A 22,070-nucleotide genomic window follows, 5' to 3' on the forward strand; every position below is an offset into this window, starting at 1 on the left:
ATGGTGAGAGGAACATTGTAGTAATGGGAGCAATAATTTAAAAAAATATATATTTTAGGGGTCACAAACTAACCTTGGTGTTTTTCTGGCTGCGAGCAGTATCTTTGCGTTCCTGACGCTTTCCGTGAGTGAAGAGGATGAGTCCATTGGGCTCAGTCGTGCGGAAGTCAAAAGAGATTGATCCCATTCTCTTGGTATTCCACTTGGGGAGGCTAATGTACGCCTCTGGAGTCTCAAAGGAGATTGGGTCCAATGTGGCCACATTCTCACATTTGTAGGACACCTCACCTTGGATTTTCATCTTTGGATCCAGAATCCGAGCCATCCGGGACAACTCCAAACGGATGTCATTGTTCTTGTACACCACCTGTGATGAGTAAATTATGAATTTGGGTACTCTTCTCTAAATGCAACAATGAAGTCACAATCAGCTGAAAAGCATGACATTAAAACAACGTCACTTCAATTTATGTTTTTGCAATTAGACAAAGAATTTTAAAAAAAATTATCTGGGTTTTCCAGATGAATACAGTCCTCATCTGTGAAAATGAATTTCTATTCAAGCTCCAGTTAATTAACAGCATGCCTATTCAGACTATATAATGACGGACACATTCTCCATTTGAAAAAATACATAGCTTAACCTATTATTAAGGATTCTAAATAATGATGAGAGATGTATTTTATCTCAGTACTCGTACATTTCCACAATATTTAACAGTTTAAATAAAATACCCAAAGAATAAAATAACCAAAGATGAAAATGACACATCTAAGACCAATTTATTTTACCTAAGGAAAGTCAGGTAAGATAGGAACAATTTTGGCTATTTTTGCTAGTTTATTTTCCCAAAAATAGCAAGCCCTGTGATAAAGCAAAATATTTGATGAGGTAAAGCTCTTCTCAGCCCTCCTCAGTGTGACCCTAACGTTTTTGGATGAAGATCTGCAACTAAAACAGGTTTATGACAGACAACAAAAGATTTTATAATGAAAATGATCAGAGCAAAATCTCTTAGGACTTTCTATCAACATAAATATTAATGCCTAAATCCGATGGTGTTGGATATGAGAGTTAAATACATAAACGAGACTGACTGGGGATCTCACATCGAACAATTGCGCCTGTTGAAGGATCAAAGATTACAGAATTTACCAACTGAGCAAACAAAATTCTTGTGGAAACTCTCACAACTTGAAGAAGCAAATAGCATTACATGGCAAAGTTATTCAGAAAAATCCTGTGGGTTATATTCCTGTTCCACTCCCCAATAAAATGAATGAGACATAATTTAAAATATGTTAAGCTTAACCCACAAGTAACTATGATTTGCATAGTGTTCTTTTTTTTATGTTACTCATGATGAGCATTTGGATGATGTATCTGAGGTTGTGAAAGTGTTTGTGGGTTTTGGAATGACTGTCAATGTTGGCTTTGATATGTTAATATGTTAATGTTTGTATCTTTACAGAAAATATCATACACAAGATCCAGTTTGCGCTTGATTGTGCCCACATAAGCGCAAATGAGCATTGATATATAAAATGTTGTTCACAAAAAAATGTAAGATTTTATATACTTCTCTGTACAGTAGAACATCATCAAAGGATCTGAAGTAATTTCACAAAGCAAGACAACGCTGGACAGCCACAACCTCCGATCCCTTAGATGGCTCTGCATCTAAAACCAGGACTGGAACAATCGCTGTTGGACAAGGAATTACCTCAGAAAACCCTAGTCATTATCTACTTACATTCACCTAATGCTGTAGTTACAATTTTTCACAAAAGTTTTTTTTGTACCTGCAATATTAAACAAGAGATTAGGAATAAACTGAAGTTTATCCAGTTTGCACAGTCTTGTTATTGATCCATTATGAAGGACAGAGAGATCATACACCCATCTTTTTGCTCCCTCACTTTTTCCTGCTTTGTTTCTGACAGTTTTATTATGATGATGCATCACCTGGAAGAGATAACATTATGATGCATTCAGTTGAATACTTATTCATTGATAAAAGACGTAATTTAAATCCACCTCAGTTTCCCTGCTTTTATTAACTTTATTATTGAAACACACAGATATTTGCTCCTACTGGAGACAAAAAGCACTATGTTACACAGATTGGGATTCATTATTCGGTGTTCTTTGAGAACATTGAGTTTTCCACCCCACTGATTTATTTTGCTATTCTCTTATTGTATCCTGCATTAAGAATAGTATGTGCCTTTATAAGTGTTCTTCAAGCAATTTCCTCCTCAAATTTTTTGTAAATTTAATGACACAATTCTAATATTCAACTTAGAGATAAACTATTCCCTATTTAGGAAACATATACCATTTTTTGAGTTACTTGTTAAGATATTTTGGTAACAATGGATTATGGACATTTTGTAGTTTTGGTTTGTAGCCAAGACCTTGAAAAACATTCTTGGAATGGTTAATAGTCCATATTTATGTGGATATTGTTTAATATTTTGACACAGAAATTGTGAGCACAGAAACGGGACTGAAATGTGTCAAAATTGTTGGTCATTGTTAAGAAGGGAGTGGATAAACAAGAATATTCCACAATGCTATGCTACCTTTTTCCTGAGACAGGCTGAAGGAAAATCTGGAATTTATTATCATTTATTCAAATCCTTTTGGAAAATTTATGATGTTTACATTTTCTTTCTTTTTTTGTAGGTAGTCTAATCATTTTCGCCTCTGAATAATGTGTTTTGCTCAAGGCTTTAAGGTCTGTGTGCTGCATATCCATCGAGTCATTCTTAACGTTTATCTGAAACAGAAATTGTTTTCCTATTGATATCAAATCATCCTTTGTCCTTTCTCCGCAGTGCATTCTAAGTTAACTGGTGTCAGGAGAATTGATTACCACTGAACACAGGAAAAACATCCTTCTCAAATTAAAATGACTGTATATAATGTCTTCTTTATCATGCATGTATATAGTTTAGCTTTGTTTTTCTTTAAAATAAATACTTTCTGTCAACATAATGGCATGTTAAGTTCTCACAACCATGGTGAAAACAGACCGTCAAGCAGATGTGAAGTATTTTTTTTTTCTTAGCAGAAGCTAATTATGAGTTTGTATTTTAACCCAACAACTTCTCTGTCAGTCAAGTTTTGTTCATTTTTAACCTTACAAGTTAAAATGCATCAATAAAAATGTAGCTAATTTTTATCTTCTCATCCATGGTGTTTCTGCTCCTTTGTCTAGTAAAGTATTTGGCAAAAAAGGAAAATACAGATGATGGTGCAGACTTCCAGTTATTCCTAATTCATTTGTATCCCAAAGCTGCTTCCAAACACATGCGGTTACTCCATTTGATGGGAAAAAAATGATTGAGAAACAGTCTCTTTCATCCCAGCAGCCTAAATGTTGTCGTGAACAAAGGGAGGCTGGAGTCACGGAGGGGGATGAGTGTGGAAATTGAAATCTGCTCGAGTGGAAAATTGAAGGCCTCTTTTTTTTTTTTCTCCTCTAATTCTCGGGACAGAGAAACACTCTGAGTCTGTCTTTGGTGGGTTCACAGACATGAACAAGACAAACAGCCTCTGCTCTGTTTGCTTTTCCTGTTTTATTTGAACATCTCAGATACCACAGCTCTGCTGGATGTGAGGATAGATTGAGGGTCTTGGCTCAGAATATTGATAATCCAGCTGCACATTTGACAGTAAATCAGATCATCCCTAAGGGAGCCGAGGGACTGCACAGAAAATAGTCCTCTCCTTTTCTCCCTCTCTTTCTTTGTGTTCTTTCCTTCCCCTTTGTTTAGTTTTTTTTTCTCTCGCTGCTCCAGTCGATATATTGGATTTTCCAACAATTCATAAAGAGCCTCCTCTTTTTCTCCAAGTGAACAGCTTCAGTCTCTTCTCTCCAAAATGGAATAAAAGAAAGTATCAGTCTAGTCTTGGGAAGTGTTGGAGGACTACGATAAGCGACACCTGCACCCAGACTGAGGAAGCTGAGACACAAAAACAGAAGTCTTTCTAGAAGAGAAAGAGCAATATGAGAAACAAACCAAAATTTAAAGAAGAACATGGAAAAACATGTTTCTGTTGCTTTGCTGAAGAACATATTGGCTCCATTTAACCAAATAATAATTTACACGCAAATGCAATCCTAAATAAACTCAGAAAAAAGAGGAATCTTCTCAGCCTGCTTCTTGTTTTTAAAATATTTTTTGGCAATGACAGTCAACTGGCAGCATCTTAACTTGTTATCATGTACATAATGTGTGTTGCTTTTGTCTATGCATGTTTTACATATATTTAACTTTACTGTTTTGTGTCAATGTTGTGGGACCTTGCTATTTTCACTCAATTGCACATACAATGAGAATCTTATAATGGTATGGGAAGAAAAAATATTATTTTATGATTAAACAACTGAAAAGATTTTTGTGACTTCAGGAAAATAACTTATTTATTTAGGTTAGATTTTATTTAGACTGCTGGGTTAATCATGAAAAATAATGTAGATTAGAGAAGCTAATGTTTATCCCAAATATTAAGTTACATTGTTTCAATTATCAAAGAAAGATGGACATCATCTTCTGCTGAAAACTCAAAAGAGACAGCGTAGTTTAGCTTCAGTCGACAAGGAATTCATTAATAAAGACTATGACAAGTGTTTTCCAAGAATTCATGGTTCAATCAATAGTTGTAAGTCGTTGAGTTCCTAAAGCACACTAGGGATGGATGTTTATCTGCTCTGCTATTGTTTTCACATACATTCAACTTCCACCCAAAAAAATCCACTTGTCTCTTCTCAGTCTCAATATTTTTTTCAAATCTGAATGATAATCAGAATATTTGGGAGGAATTGTGTGCATGGTTTTATAGTTATAAACTCACCCAAGCTCTTGTATAAGAGCTTGGGTGAGTTTATGAGTATTTTTATGGGTATTTTTGGCAGGCCAGTGTCTCCTAAGAAGGTTCATAACTGTTCAATGCTTTCTTACTATAAGACACATTCTAGTCCCGAAACCTTATGAATTACTTTGTATCCCTCTGCAGATTGATTTCTTTAATTTTGTTGAATTTCTTTAGATCACAGCATGATGTTCCTACTTCTTAAGACAGTTTTATTTACTTCACATTGTCAAGAAAGTTCTTGTTCTAATTAGGTGATTTATTGATTCAATTAATCTAGGAGGTAATCAGGCCAGGTTGTGGTTCATCAGTTAAGTCATTATTTACGAATGGGGTTGTTATATTTTTACACAGGGTCAAGGTGGTTTGGATAGCTTTTTTCCTTAATAATTTAAATTATTTAAAAATTGTTGTTATTCACTCATGATACCTTTGACATTGTATTAATGTTTCAAGTATGTCAAAAAAGAAGCAGAAATATTGATAGTGAGTATATTCTGTGGTGAGAAATGCACAATTACGACAAAATTGAAAACATCATGATCGACTCCAACATGCACACTCTGTTGGTGTGGATGCAGCACACATTTGTACACTCACAAATAGGACATGTCATAAATCATTACAAAAAGGAACATATGGAAAGGAGGAGGGACAAACGGAGGGTGTAGCTGACAATTTGACAAGTCACTTTCAGCTTTCTGCCACCTCCAAACAATATGTACAGAAAGAGCCTTTCAACACGCAGAGGGCGCTTTATCAGCACTTTGCAGATCCGGCGGCAGGTTAACATGAGAATGAAGCTCGAGGAATACCCGCTCTGAGCGAAGAAAGCATGCATGTGCACACAAACATGCATGGAAATTTGAAGACGCGTGTGTGAGCAGCAGAGGTGAGGGAAAATGTTCGACAATGGTCAGATGAAAGAAATCCATCACTGCATTATCTCTCTGACCAGGCGTCTAGGACACACATCATTACACACGCACAGTCCCTTATCAGTGTGTGAGAACGAGTACTGTTACACAATATGACTGAGGCTTGAAATTACCTCTCTGGATTGCCAACCAGCACAGACTCAGGTGTTATCTCCACCTGAGAAATCCTACAAAAGTCACACTCTCTCAACCTGTGGTCCCACAAAACAGACTAAGCTTTTCCTTATAAACTTAAGAAATATGAAAGAAAAACATTTTCTTCTAAGAAAAGAAATGTTCTTAGTCTTTATTCTCTTTGTGAAGCAGATGTAAGATTTTTCTTGCTTAATATATGCTTAACGCATAAATATCTGCTTCAGCAGAAATATCTGCATGTCCTTGTAATCCTCAAATAGACACACCTGCAACCAACACCTTGCTGCTGGTGTTGGTCTTGTAGTATCAGTGATCACATGGTTCTGACACGAGACTCTCTGAGGAGTGTTTTGCAACATCAAATCCCTGACAGTGTGTGCTCTTGTCCACAGGGGGGCAGGGTTTGCTTTGCAGAGGATCACAAACTGAGCCAATAGCCCACTCAGTCAGTCCAGTATAATGATGGCACCTTTGGAAACTGACTTGTTTAATTTGATAGAGACAAGCTCCGGGTACATGGATATGCATGGGTTATTCAAGCTGAATCTGTTAAAAAATAAATAAGAAAACCTGACCAGTAATTAAGCACCGGGACTAATTTAACTGCTCAAATTTTCATCTAACTGGTTCTGCAGAGTTGCTCTTCCTTTGTGTTTCTCTGAGGCTTTCTCAGTGACTGCCTGAGTCTGCACAGACACGTTTTGATGCTAATTTACCATCTTTATATAACATTCACAGTTGTTCTGAGCAAAAGGTCATAATATATTATAGGTCATGCGATAATGAATTGGTAGAGAATGCATTTTGCAACCTATACAGCTTCTGGTTTTTGTGCTTTGTGCTAAAATTAATTCATTGCAAATTTGCAAACTCAGCTTTTACTGTAGTATTTCCAATGATGATCATCTAACTTATTTTCAGCCTAGATTAGTCATATGATGGGCACAGGTGAACCTGTTAAGGACTCCACCCAAAATAATTATTTAAATCAAAACAGTAGACTGATTGGCAATGGTTGCTAACAAGCATGCAATCATCTTGGGTTTGCATTAAAATAGCCTCATACATGCACAAAACCGCTGCAATAACGTTACAAATCAAAGTTTTTGTTCTAAATCACAAAGAACTTTAAACCAGAGTTCAGTTGCAGTGAAAAAGGAAAGCCTCCAGACAGCTCCGGGATTATTTCCTCCTGTGGAAGTTGTTGCTGCCAACGCAAAGCTTGCAAAGCACTGGCAGCAGGTAGGTGTGAATGCAGGAAAGAAGTCTCTTCTGTCCAGGAAAAACGTTAAGGACAGACTAAAATTACGGAGGAAGTGCAGGATTAGACAGCAGGAAATTGGCAAAAAGTTGTTTTTACTCATAATTGTTCACGGCATCTGGAGAAGAAAAGGTGAGTTATATGTAGAGGAATGAGTGAAGCCATCCTGTCTGCATCTTTTCCAAGGACTAAGTTTTATCTCAATTCTGCCAATGAATGCTGAAAATATATAGCGGGATAAAAACATCCTTCATGGAGCAACTTCTTCCAACAAACTAGGAAGATAATGATCATTAGTTAAGAAAAAAAAAAAGACATTGGAGACATTTTTCACAACAGTGGATTCAAGCTCTTAACATGACTGTAATGCTAACATCTAAAAAAAATAAATAATCAGACTTATCAGAGAATCTTTGCAGATTTTTTTTTGAAAAACTTATTTTTACTTGTAGATCACAAAGTCGCCCATGGATTACACCTAAGCTGAGTTCGTGACACTTTAACTCCAGCTAATATGTTAATTTTGTGTTTTTTTAATCAGCAAGGTATAGGTTTATTAACTGTAGTTGCACTGGGTGTAATTTAGTGGCGTAAAAAATTATTTTTTTCAAAGACCCCTCAGCATAGAAACGATGAATAAATGATGGTAAAATAATAATAAATCAATGTGAAGGAGTAAGAGTCATCAGACAACAGCCATCATCAGTCTCTTTTCTGCTTGTACTCGCTATCCGGTCCGTGAACTCCTTCTTTGTGTTTCTTTGTTGGCGACAGTATACGCTCCACAGCCAGAGGCCTCCATACGAGTGGCTGATGGAGGTGTAATGACAACCACAATTACAGCAATTATGTGTTATTGTAGGCCATTATGTATTTTGTAGGCTCGGAGAGGTAGGCTTTTTTTGTAATTGCTGGTTATGAAAGGCATAATAATCACGGGCCGGCCAGCCGAAGGAGCTACCAAGGGCAACCAGCACCTGGTGCCATGGTAACAAAACATTTATCCGTAATGCTGCACAGCGGATGGCGAGGACAAGATCACTGGCAGCAGGGAAATTAGCCCTAATGGTACAGAGAGAAGAACGAGGAGGTGCCGGACTGCAGACTGGGGGGAACTGGTGGGTGCTGCAGATGTGTAGCTGGCTGGGTGGGGTTCCTGACTGGGAGGTGGGTGCTCAGAATAACCCATGTGGATTTTTTGGGGGTGACCAAAAAACTGACCAAACCAATATGGATGAATGTATAATAATTTAAGCAAGCATTAATTTGCTTACCATTTTAAAGTTTTTAAAGTCGAAAAATGTTATTGTTTATTTTTATCCAAAATTTTGTTTTTAGTTGGAGTAAAACCGGAAAACTAGGCGTAAATATGCTCGGACTAATTGATAATGTTTTAATAACTCAAACAGTTTCCCAAAACTCTAGATTCCTCCAGGTGGTTTGATTATTGACAACAGCCAGACTGATTCAATAGGAAAAGTTTGTGATCACCACATATCTTTAAATAAAATGCATTAGAATTGACTGAAATGCAACTTAAAGTTAAGGAAAGCCATAATATAATCTCTAAATCTGATGCAACATTAAATGGTTGCGATAGTACATCAGGTAACTTCCTGCTCAGGAAGAATAATATGGAATAGATATCACACTGCGACTGAAGCAACAATATGACTCCACTACTTTTGCAGACTTGAACTCCGTATCTAACAGAAACTTAAACTGTTCAGAAATTATGTCTTATAGAATGCACATACAGGAATAAAGTACAGATAGTAAATTTAAGCTTACTGCAGTGAGGCTTATAGATGAGTTCTAGGTTTTTAAAAGTTTGTGCCCCGTCTCATTAAATGCAGTGTGTGTGCCAGAGGCATAGCAATTAGTTGAACTTGCATAAAAAGATTAACTGTATGCATCTTAAAAGTATAAAAAATGTAAATAAGAAACCTTAAAATAGCAACTCATTTTCCAGGAGATTACGCTACAACATTGTGCATCCTTTAACTCTGCTTCATTGTATGTTAATGAATTTTGCTTGTGTTCACATCAAAGGAAAAACAAAACGAAAAAAAACATACTTCCCTCTTTTTCATACTATGACACCACCTTTCATATTTGACTCTGTGGTTCATGAATCAGTGAATGCATGGCTGTGCACATCTCTAATTATGTGTGCATGCGTATGTGTGTGTCCGTGCACATGCATGACAGGAGTGGGTGGTGCAGAGAACTGAAAAAAGGCCCAGCGTGCCACAGAGCAGGAAGTAGGCCAGAGGGGGATTAAATGGCTGCTGCGCCACTTCCTCCATCGCCCTGCAGCCATATGATGCTGTACACTCAGTGTGTGCGGGCGTGTGTGTGTGCGTGTGTGTGTGAGATGGAGAAAGCCAAGCCCCTGCAGTCACAGTGCACTCCACTGGCTCTACTTAAGTGCAAAGATATGACATCATAAGCTTAAGGGAGAAATATATTTGTCCACACGTGGGGGTGTGTTTGTGTGTGTTGACTCTCTGAGCCAAGTTTCACGTCTTGGGTATTGGTATCAGGATGCAATAACCTTTAAAAGCAGCTTTTACAGTCTGCTGCTCAGCTGGGGTACCACTTGGATTTAGTAGTATGAAACAAAAAGTAACTGAAAAAAATCAGTTGTTATTTCAATGCTTGCATACATATAATCAATTTAATCTCAAGTATTTTATATGTAAGGTGACCCTCTCCTTTAGCTTGAAGGTTCAGTTATCGTCCCTGAACAAAATTCTCACTAATAAAACCAAATATCAGAAACACAGTAGCAGTGGGTTTAAAGCACTGCCTGTGAATCCTGACTCACTTTGTGAATCATATACTTTATAGCGCCTTCAGGAACTCCAGGTAAAATTTTAAATCAAAGGGCTGCATTTATTAATAAAAGCTAAAACATGACATTCACTTAAATCTTAATGAAAAGTGGTAGAATGTCTTTCAAATTGACGAGACCAACTTCTTATCTTCCAGTAAGCGACACTGCGACTCATTGGATTGACAAAAAGCTCAGAACAATGGAATCTAAGGAACCCTGTGAGGCTTTGATATGGAAAATAGTAGATTTAAATAAGTTGTACAATTCTGAATATCTGCAGATTCCAATATCATCAGTTTGGAAAAACTGAACAGAAGTTGCTTTTTTGCAGATGTTTTAAAAGATTTGCTGAGGCCTGAAAGATGTTACCTTGAGATGAAAAGATTTTGCTTAGAAACATCAAGACATTTCTCTGCAAGCCACACATTGCCTGCCAGTGAGGCCAGTTAAGCAATATCAACACCTGCTACTTGGACTGTCTGAAGATATTTCTTCAGAACACAAAATTTGAAACCAATAAATTCAAACTTGCGTACCTAATATACTTATCCCTTATAAATTACTGCTGTTGAGTGACATATAATCATTCCATAGAGGCCATAAAACTGTTCATGAGTCACTAAATAAAGGGTGAGTAGAAGTTGAAGAGTGGGAATGGCACACTATGTATGTTATTTATCCATGTCTATTTTCTAATCAACTTCCACCTCTTTCAAATTTAACAACTCTGCAGCTTTGGTTTGCACAGTTTCTATCCATCTGCATTTTCACCTATTCCAAATTAGCATAATCCCCCCCCCCCACACACACACACACACACACACAAAAACTCAAAGTCATGGATTGAACCGTGTCTCTATGGACCTAATAAAATGCATTTCCACATCTGTGCAGTCAGGATTTGTAGTGAAAGCTTACAGATTTCTTGTGGCCTGATTGAAATTCAGCAGCAACACATTTTATCTCTGTGAGAATGCTACATTACCTCCTTGAGACAGCCCATGAAGTTGTTGCTAACTGGAGATCCTGGCAGATCGGCTGTGCTGGGGCTCCCACCCACGTAGAAGAAGTCATCTGAGCCCAGCATGGTGTAGTCCTCCTGGGTATAACCCGTGGTGGTCAAAATCCCATCCACAGATATCGTCACCTGACAACCATGGGCACAAAAAGAGCAATTTAATATTCTTTCTGTCAGATTGTAGAAGCAACTTGTTAAAGAAAATAATTAAAATGAACAACTGGCTGAATTGATTGGATTAATTTTACTGCTGTACATTAACAAGAAAAGCCAACTTAAATAGTTTTCAATGCACACAAGTCAAAAGCAAACATGCAGGACAAAGAAGAAGTGCAGCAAGAAAAATGACCAATTTATGAAAGATAGCTGCACTGCTAAACAACTGTGACATACTGTATATAATTATAAAACATGGTATCATGATACCTAATTTAAAATTTAAACATTTTTTTGGGAAGAGAAAATTCTAGTGTAACTAACTAGGTATTACTGATGCATTTAGTTACATTGTTATAAAAGAATGTAACCATTTGAAACAGTCAAAGATTCACTGGCATAATAGCCAATAAAATACAAAGCAATTAATTGTTTTAATAGCTTTTCTTACTGGTCAGAGTTTCACTTGTGGACTCTAATCCATTTTTGCTATTCTGAATAGCTTTCAATACAAATCATCATCCTGTAAATGTACATGTATTTGATTGTTTTAAATTTCTATAAAGTTTTTAAACTTATTTTCAATATTACTGGACTTAAATTTGTCCATGTTGTTTAACTTCATTTTTTTTAAACGTTTCTGATCTTTATTAATTCTTTACTGATTCAATACTAAATGAATGTTGGTAAGTTGAAAATTTAGACCTACTTTGTTAAATAATGTTTATATCATTGCCTTGCCAGTAAATTCATAACTAAATTCCATTCTCATGTTGCCAATAACTTTTAAACTGGTCAGTCCACAGAAGTAAAGTAGTGGAGTCAGATCCACAGAAAAATCATCAAATTCTGAACTGCGAATAGGCAGGGGTCCATTGTAATTGGGCAATTGGGCTATCAGGCAGTTACAGGAACACCTAATGAGTGAGCTCCTCATGGGTCCAAGGTACTCCCAAATTAACTACTGTTACTGAGAATTTATTACAGGTAAAATGCTTTAGTTTGGTGAGATTCAGTTGCCTCCTACAGTGTGTTTTGCCTTGTGTTAATCAGTATAACGATGCATGAGTCGGCCTGATTTCTACATACGTAGAGTTTGATATTGAAGTGAAACAATCGGGAAAGAAGACTCAAGAGCGTGAGGAAAAACTTCAGAACCCAGTAAGTCATTTAATTCTGTTGGTATCATTCTCAGCAAACTTAGCCAGAAATCACACAGGAGAAATAAAAGAGAGATTGCAAACTAAGGAACGACAATGAGTTAAATGATATCTACCATACAGTGGAGTTTGTTTACCAAGTCGGGTCCAGTACCTGTAGGCTTTGCATAAAGGTGGGTTGGGTAAGATGTGAATTTACTAAAAATTACAAATAAAACAAATGAAATGAATCTGAACATCTGTGCAGACAAAAACAAGGCAGGTTAGGGGGGGAGGCATGAAATGAACAGTGCTGCCATGATGGTGCAACCAAAATAAACAGGTTTCTAATCTAACTGCAAGCGGAGTAATCTTCCCCAAGACTGGGCCTTACCTGTCGCAAGTTCCGGGTCACTTTCACATCATGCCATGAGTTGTCATTGAATTTCCCGTTGACCGGTTCAACGATGGCTTCAAATGCTCCGGAACCCAAGTTGATGACTAGGGAGACCGCACCGTCCTTTAGAGCCAGGTTGACGTAGTCAGCTGACTTCCCCGTATGCAGGATGAGGCCGTTACGTTGCCACGTCTTGAAGGACAGAGTGATCTCGTCGCTGCTGCTCTGGATCGGGTTCTGGGAGAGGTCATAACAGAAGTACTCCGAACCACGGAAGGTGGCAACGTTTTCTTCCCTTGCTGTGGTGGGAAGAAAATGAATCAGGATTAGAAAGAAGAGAAAGACAACATTAAGCTGTGGGATCATAAGGATTCAACAGCTTGTAAAAATATTTAGCAGGAATTACTCAGTTTTTTTGTGCGACATATCTGTATTCCACATTACTCCACACACACTCTTCTTTTTTAAGTTACTGTTGCTTTTTTAAAGTAATTAGAAAGAAAACCAGCACAAACAACAGTGGAAGCCATATGTTACTGCGTTACTAAAGAGGTCAGGAATCAAACCCTGCAAGCCTGTGTCAAAAACAAACAGCCTCCATATATGGGGTAGTAGCTCTACTGCTGTAAACACCCTGTATGCATAAAAGCCCAACGCTAGCCAGATCACCCTCTTCAATATATTTGCTGTATCCATTACTATGCTTATGGTAAACTGGAAATGGTGGTTGTGATGGCTTTCTTTAAAGAAGGGTGTATTTGTTGGTGTTAGGGTATGGTTGCAAGGGACTGTGTGCTTTATCTGAATCTAAAGCTGTTTTGTTTTGAAACTGACAGAGCTGTAGATATAGATCAGGGAGAAGATGCAATAATCCTGTGCTAATCTTTGTAAATTTGGTCTAAAATAAGTATCATGATAAGACACCTTCAAAAATCCTCAGCACGTGACAGAAAAGAACGCTGAGAGCTATCACGTACCAACATCAAAGAATAATCTTTCCAGTGAAATTGCCTGTCAGAGAGACACTGTGACGCAGTGGTCATGTTTGTCATCACACAGAGGGAAGCCACAGACTCTGGATGTATTTATGACCTTGATCGAAGGGTAAGGGAACAGACAGAAGAAGAAAGGAGTAGGGAAAGAGTAGAGCGCAACAGAGAGCTGAGGTCTAACACAGAAAAATGGTCCACTCAGGAGTTGTTATCTGAAAGATCATCTTCAATTAACTTGCTGTCTCTTCTGCAAAAATACTGGACTTTGTGTCCAGACAAAATCCAATACAACGATGCAAGGATCTGTTTCTGCGGTGGAACTTTAGAAATGAAGCTACTCCCCTCTTGTTTCATATCCAGTTTTATTTTCATAAACAGACCATATCAAAATCATTGCAGTAACAACATTTTTTATGTTATTCTGTGGACCATCTAAGATGAGGTTGACGACCTCCAACCAAGTTACACGAACCAACATCTGGATGCCATCATTCAGATGTTATTCAAAGGTTCAATCGCATCACTAGAACAACATTGTTCTTCTAACTATATTTTATGTCCAATGGTTCCACTTCAATGACCTGCAAGTTTTCTCAAAAGTGCCTGAAACATGAAAACAAATAAATCTACATCTCTGTAAAGTAATATCAAATAAACCTATCCAACCATTTGTTGTATGTGTTGCAAATGAAGACTGCAGTCACTATAAACTTAGTCCTTAGGGACTTTAATCATTTATAATTATTAAAAAACTAACTATGATCTCCTCCAAATAATCCCCACCTTCATTGGATGAATTAGTAGAGGATTGATCACATCCTGCCAATGTCTTCTGACCAACCAACGGCCTATAAGTAGGGGTTCACTGACCTTGATGAATATCAGATGACAAAAGCAAACTAACTGCCCAGACTAAACCACGAGGCCACCCTCCTGAACCAAGAAGAGGGACGTGGACGCAGCTCACCAGTAGCTGTGTTTCCGTTATAATGTAAAAAAAATACAATTTTTTTAAAAATCTGCAATTGCAAAGTTTCCATTAATATAAGAAATGCAATTAAAATCACTTGTGAATAACACGCGACAAGTCATTAAAAACCTCACCTCCTACCACCTCTTGTCACATTTTTCATCTTTTCCGCCAGTAGTAACATCCAGTTGTTGATAACATGACTGATGTGATTCAAAAAGAAATGTGTTTCCATTGCAGTTTTACAAAACACACAAATTTTACAGCCAAAAACGTAGCTCACTGATGGAATGACCGTATTGTGGATGAATAGATGAATTATACAATTCCAAAATACATCCTACTGGTCAGCATTGCTTCCCTTCAGAAAAGAAAAAAATCAAAGGAGTCCAAAAGAGTCCACAGATGACTGTTTGCATTTACTTTCATTTAACATGAATAACAACAACTTGAACACCATATTTCCTTACAGATGGGCACAGAATTGACTCTTCTAAAAACACATTGAAAACTTTTTCTCCTGTTTCATCATTCAAGCTCCAAGCAAGGTTTCTTTGTTCACTGACTTAATTTAACACAGGATCTTTAGATACATTCTGAAAAATAATTAAATCCTGAATTAAACAAACATTTAAAAGCATTTGAGACATATGTAAATTGGGTTCAACCACTTCATTCCTCCCTGTGAGTGCTCAACAGCTTTCATCCAAGTAGACTGGTTCAAAGACCGGGTCAGCAGGGGACTGAAATATTAAAAGTCGTACTTTTCTCTTTGCAACCAGGGTCCTTCCTTAATAATAATTGAGTTTTTTCAGTTGTTACAACTCTCAAGGTTTGGTTGTTCTTTTAATTTAATATCACCAGAGAAATGTTATGTAAATCCAAATGAAACATAAAACAGACTTTTGGCCACTGAGCAAATGTCTAGTTCTCTTTCTCCTTGGCCTACATAAGATAATATTCTATTTTCATAGCTGTACTTGTATAGAATGCAAAGTCCACACACAAAAACCACAAGACATACTCACTACTGTGAGTATGTCTTGTGGTTTTCGCTAAATGCTTAAAATAGTGGTGATATTATCTGGGTATGGATGCCCATTGTTAAGAATGAGTGAAGTTTGTCACATTTCTGTGGTATTCATTCCACTTTGCCAACATCAAATTTCTCTCAAACATTCACTGAAGCTACGATGGCTGTATTTAAGATACACTTGTTTTAATACAAGACCATACTGTCAGAAAAATCCCAGACTAGGATTAAACAACTCAAAACTGCTTGTCTTCACAAAATCTTCATAAAGTCATATGAGTAAAACTGAACATAAACATAAAACTAAAGTAATGCAAAGAAAATAGGCAAAGATGATAAATAGAGTGCTTTTTTCTTCAAGTATGAGTCGTCTTCTTCTTATCTGCTGTTTTTTAAGCAGGCAAAGTCAAATTGCATCTGGCCTCCAACATAGCTCCCCCAAGGTGAGAAAGCATCCCTGTTTCTGTCTCCATCTATAGCCCACTGTGAAGAAAAATGCAGCTCAGTCTGTGTGCAAGAGGAACTACGCCAGTGCATCCATAAGCAAGTTTTCCCGCAGGGACATGATAAGACTATAGCCCTTCTTTCTAAAAAAAAAAGAAAAAAAGAAGAAAAACATTATATATAGAAAAATGAGCCACAAAGCTACTATAAATTCATACTGTATGTTCCCTCTTTTATGGATGTGGTGATCCAGTGAAAGAAAAAAAATATATACGAGATTAAACTTGTCCAGAGAGGAAGCCATAGTGCTTGAAAGATGGTATATTAATGAAGTGAGAATGAATCTGAGGTCTTTATGGCTGAAATGAGGCTGAGGTGAGGAGATTGTTATCACCCCATAATAGTTTTAATGGCATCCGTAAGCTGTTCTATTTGGAGCCTTCATTTGATGGATGAGCTGGAATGAGTCCTGTGAGGGGTCATCCATAAAAACATCAGAAGGAGAGATGGCGGAAGAAAAAAGCTATAGACACAGTAAATATTCCTAATATCCAAAGACTGTTAGCTCCTCCTAGTGACAAAGAAGTAAACTTTCTTGGCAAATTTTTAGCATTTTATTGTTGAAAGAATTACTACAGAGGGCAATCTTGCTCTGGTAACTTCAACCTACTGTTGAGTCGATGATGATGAATGACCTGAAAGCATTTATTAATGAATGATATGGATTGTTTTGCATGAATTTTTAATGTTTTGACAGGCCTCAGTGGCACCAGGGTAATAGGTTTAGTATGAACATAAACCAGCAATAAATAAGTCATTGGCTTTTAAATAATACATTGACATTTTGATTTATGAAGTGTGGACTTTTTACTGATTTCTGCATGGCCCACCACGATAAACCATGAATTGTCTGGGATATTGGTGTCACCAGGTTCAACGATGACCAGAAAGAATAAAGATTTTGTGAAATATTTTACAGTAGTTTCAACATTTCTCCAACATTTACATAGATCAGGCCATACAACATGCCATCATTCAGATGTTATTCAAAGGTCCAATGGCATCTATCTGGCCTTCATTCTGAAGCAACATTACTTCAGATAATATAATATTACATCAGAAGAAAGATTCTAATCTCTTCACTGTTCCATCTGGGTTTTCTCCCATTAACGTTGATTCCTCTGTTGAATTTCAACCGGACCAATCAGCGAACAGAAGGAGAGGTTATGAATATATATATATATCTGGCCAGGATTTCTCTTTTTTTTTAATTTTCAAAAAAAAAAAAAAAAATTATATATATATATATATATATATATATGAACTGTGCAGCTTTGATATATTTTAATAGGTTGAAATAAACATATAGAAGCCCATGTTGTGCATGTCCAGTAGTGATTTCTGTTTTAAAAACCACAACAGTAGAGCTCTTTAGGGACTTTTAACATTGATTTAACTTGTAGTCTTCATTAAACATCACACATAAGCTCTAGAAGTTAATGACCGAGTAGAAATGATAAACCATTTGGTTGTAAATCTAAGAGCAGTCATACCAATGGTATCTGGCTTGGTAAATAAACCAGAAACGAATCACATAGGGACATTCAAAAAGAATAGATTTAGAGCTCTGAAGACATTGTCACAATTTGCTTCAGCTTTGCCAGTCATTTTGCAATTGAACAACAAAATATTATAATTTAAATAATACCTGGTTGTCACAAAATTAGTTCAGTACCTGGACCAGTATAAGTAGAACCTTTATATTGGTCACAATTAACCATAAGGAACATTTGATGTGATAAACACAACTCCAGACCACATCACATCCCTTAAACTCCAAATCACATTGTTTGAATCAAGAAAACTCCATTTACTGACACTCATCTGTCTCCATTTCTGTTCATTAGGTGTTGTTCCTGCCCCACTTTGGAGACTATTTTCTCCTGGAATGCAGCCCCATCAGTCTTTTACTTAGCTAATGATCTTTTTCTATGGTCTTTACATCTCTCTTAATCTATTGGCTCAGCCTTTTATTCTTCACAGGATAAAGTTCCTAGCCTCTGCTTGAACGCTTAAGACATATTATTGTCTTAATTATCCCTCCAAATAGTGAAGGGTTACGATTAAAAATTAGATGTTTTATAAATTTCAGAAACCACAGGTTTTTATAATTTCCTCAATTTTCCTCATCTTTTATTCATTTTACTGAATTTTTAAAAAATAGGATGTAAAACCGTTTTTGACATCATCTCTCATTGCCTGTTGTCAGAAAAGGTGAGAAACCACAGTGTTCTGGTCCAACCAGTAACTACTGTACATCTGTAGCAAGAAGCTTATCAACTATGATAACCTGGCTGCAGTTTCTGATTATTTTTAAATAAAAAAATTTAGTTTTTTAATTAGAGTGGCCAGCTATTTAAAAACCAGGAAAAATCAAAGTGATTTCTTTTTGTTGTCTATAAGTCATTTAGGAGGATATGAGCTCGTTCCATTATGAACGTTACTGGGGCTTTTCTCAGTGGAGTTTCCTTTACACGTGCAAATTACAACAGAGGGATAATTAAACACAACTTTAAAAAAAAAACAACATTGTTATGTCCATTTGTTTTTTCTCTATAAACATGGTAAATTAAGAAAATGTCTTCAACAACAAAAAAGACTGAAAATATTACACTAACGAGTTAATCATAAAATAATGTATTTTTGGAACCTCAAACCCTTCTGATCCTTGTCATTAACGGCAGTTTTAGAAACTTCATGTCTCAGACATCATAGCTGGTAAACATGCTTTTTTAAAGAAAATAGAATGCTCTGCATACTCTTGCAGTACGACACTGTCTTTCATCTATGTTTACATATTAACAGAAATTAAAGGTACATATTGATTAAGAGCAATTACATTTTTTGTTTTGTTTTGTTTTGTTTTGTAGAACATTTTCCAGACATGAATAAAGAATTAGGCTTTTTAATTATATAATCAACTCTGATTTTAGAAAGCAGAATTGTCATAATGACATCCTGTTTCAGCCCAGTGATCATCTGAAGAAGCTACTGACATTGCTGCTGTGAGGACATGCCAACCTGCAGAGAAGAAGTACTGTTCATAAAAATAAAAAAAAGTGATGAAAACACACGTGACGAGTGGAGCATAGAAGGAGCAGCAGATTGAGGGAAGCATTATCTCGGTTTGCACTGAATACGAATGTGATTGCTGGGCTCTTCCTTCCTCTCGGGGCAGAAACTGTAAATTAGAGTTGAGGGAGACTCCGTACAGCAACTGCATACCAAACGGAGCTGTGACACTAAAACTTCAAAGAAGAGGATTCATGCAAGGCCTCAACATAATAAGTGGACATGAGTTGAAAGGCACAAAATGGCTGACTTGTTCCAGCAGCTCTGGAGATACTGTTTCCACTTGTGAGAAGGGTTCAACCAGATGAACATGGAGCTATGTAAAATATGTAAAGAACAGCAGGCCGAGTGCATTGTGTTATACGCTGATCTCTTCTGAGAAAGTAAACATCCAAAACAAAAAAGTAAAAACAAACGAAAATTAATTGACTTAAAGCACCTGAAGACTTAACCTGAATTAGTTGTTCATCTGTGAAGGAAATGCTTGATTTCTGCAAAATCTGAGTTGTAGGGGAAACTTCCTCATTTTAATAACTATCTGTAATGTTTAATCTCATCACCATTTAGTTTCTTAAAGTGTATTAAATGAATTTCATAGAGCGATGCTTACATCTTTCCCACCTTACAATGTTTTCATCCATTCTCCCAATACTTAAAATCCATTCTGGAATTGACAATTCATATCCATGAGTAGCTTTAACTGTTTTTGAGTCCTATTTGTTTACACTCATCAAAATCTGAGTGTAAACAAATTACATCTTTAAAGCGTTGATAAAGTTCTTCTTAATAACAGAGCAAGGATTCCTTCTCTTTCCCAATCCCTACTGACCGTGAACAGAGATGTATGTAAACCATGAGGTTTGCCTTAGTAGTCAAAATGAAAATCTTAAGTACTTGAAGCCAAATCTACACACCAACATTATGTGTTTACATGATGAATAGTCTAAACAGAATGAGCTGAGCTACTGGAGTTCTCTAGTCCCGTTTTTAAAATTGCATTCAGCAACAACATTTAAAGCAGATATTTTTTCCATGTTACATTATCTATAAAATAATATAATGGCAAAAATAGGGTAATCATTTAAAAATGCAATGCACAATAGTTACTTTGAATAAAATGCTTGTTCTGAAGGTTGTAGTAGTGCTGTAGGATCTATGTGATTGTAAAACACCTAAAATTTAGCAAAAATACCAAACGCTACACTAATTTTATCTGGCAGTAAGCCAACTCCTCTCAGCGACAAAATCAGTTTAGCACCCAGAAGGTTTTAGCAGAAGCAGTGGTTTTAAATGGGGGAAGATGTTGTCTATCAGGCAGTTACCAGAGCTATTCTTAGAGTCCTGCAAAAATATTTCAGCTCTTTGGTTCAGGTATGTTGGAGCACAGAGTAATGTAGAATATGCACCTCTGGTCCTGAAAAACTGGAATTGTTTAACTCTGCATTAGACCACACTATGCTAATGTGCCGCACCATGACTGGCTTATAGCGTAAGCATGAGACCAGCATGCCCAGTCGCCCTATAAATTTTCAATAACCGCTGGTGTGAACAAGTCCCCACTGAACAAATATTATGTATACAAAAACCTCAAAGACTCTCTGTAAATATATCACCAAGACCTTACTGGATGTTTGGTCATTCAGTGCAAAGTCAACCATAGAAATGTTTTATGGCTTATTCTAATTCAGCTACAGGAAGGTCAAATGTCCTTTAGAGAAAATAATTTCCCTGCTTAAAAAGTCTCGGCTTCACCCTAAACAAACTTATCACTTAGGATGTGATGAGAACGTGTGAATTCCTCTGAATTATGTTGAAGCTACAATAATAATTCCTAAATAAGGCTGCAAAAACTTCAAATTTGATCCACTATTATAAATATGTTTGAGGCTCTTAATTTGAGATTACACAGGAAGTAATTCCCAGTTGAATGACATGGATGGCTTATAAAGACAGCAGAATTAAATGGCAACAACATTTGATTCTAAGCACATGCTGACATGCTTGGGTTGGAAGAATCCTTAGTCACGGTTAAATCATGTGCGGTTGAATTTTGGCAGCTTGTCATAAAAATAAGATGGTGGCACAGTGACGAGTGGATACAGATAATAAAACACTATGCATACAACAACTTGAAAGTATCATAGTGCTAGCTGGTAGCAATGCTTAAGGTGAGATCAAAAAGTTGATGATACACATGGAATACCATAACCAACCTTTAAAAGATATGTTTTAAGAATGGTTTTGAAAATTCGGAGAGAATGCATTTCTAATATGATGCAAGAAAAAGTTCCATAGAGGAGGGGCCACTTGATGGCAATCAGATAGGCACATGATACAGTGAGGTACAGAACATGGGAGAGTGAAAATATGCAGAAGATCCAATAAACATGGAGATTTTAGACTATGAAGACAATTAAAAGTAAGAAAAAAAACATTAAGTAATAGAAAGAGATGTGGCAATGTCTCACTAATGCTAATATCTTGCCATGTTCTTGGTAACCCAACATAGTGAATTGTCTTGTCTCATACATTGACAATACTGTCACATCTACACTCACCAACTATAGATCTGAGTAGTGGGTGTATAAGAACCCCCACTGCATCTAAGTTAACAGTTGTTGTGCCCATCGTTTATCATGTGGTACTTCTGCAAACTCTGAGAAATGTGGAAATTGCCAGTTTTAGTTTTAGAGGCCCACCCTCTGCCATTTTGTTTTACCATTTTCTTATTTTT

At 36.6% G+C, this 22,070-nt stretch overlaps 1 protein-coding gene across 10 annotated transcripts in view; it reads right to left on the reverse strand.

The window, feature by feature from the left end:
• nrxn3a (neurexin 3a) overlaps positions 1-22,070 on the reverse strand; it is a 123,728-nt gene that overhangs the window by 51,105 nt on the left and 50,553 nt on the right. For all 10 annotated transcript variants that reach the window (XM_028000329.1, XM_028000327.1, XM_028000328.1 and 7 more), the window contains exons 6-8: positions 12,763-13,064; positions 11,041-11,202; positions 74-367 (exon numbers count right to left, since the gene is read on the reverse strand). In XM_028000329.1, the coding sequence (XP_027856130.1) occupies positions 74-367; positions 11,041-11,202; positions 12,763-13,064 (758 nt within the window). The remainder of the gene's footprint in view (positions 1-73; positions 368-11,040; positions 11,203-12,762; positions 13,065-22,070) is intronic.

This window comes from Xiphophorus couchianus, chromosome 19 (assembly GCF_001444195.1).
Source record: "Xiphophorus couchianus chromosome 19, X_couchianus-1.0, whole genome shotgun sequence".
NCBI lineage: Eukaryota > Metazoa > Chordata > Actinopteri > Cyprinodontiformes > Poeciliidae > Xiphophorus > Xiphophorus couchianus.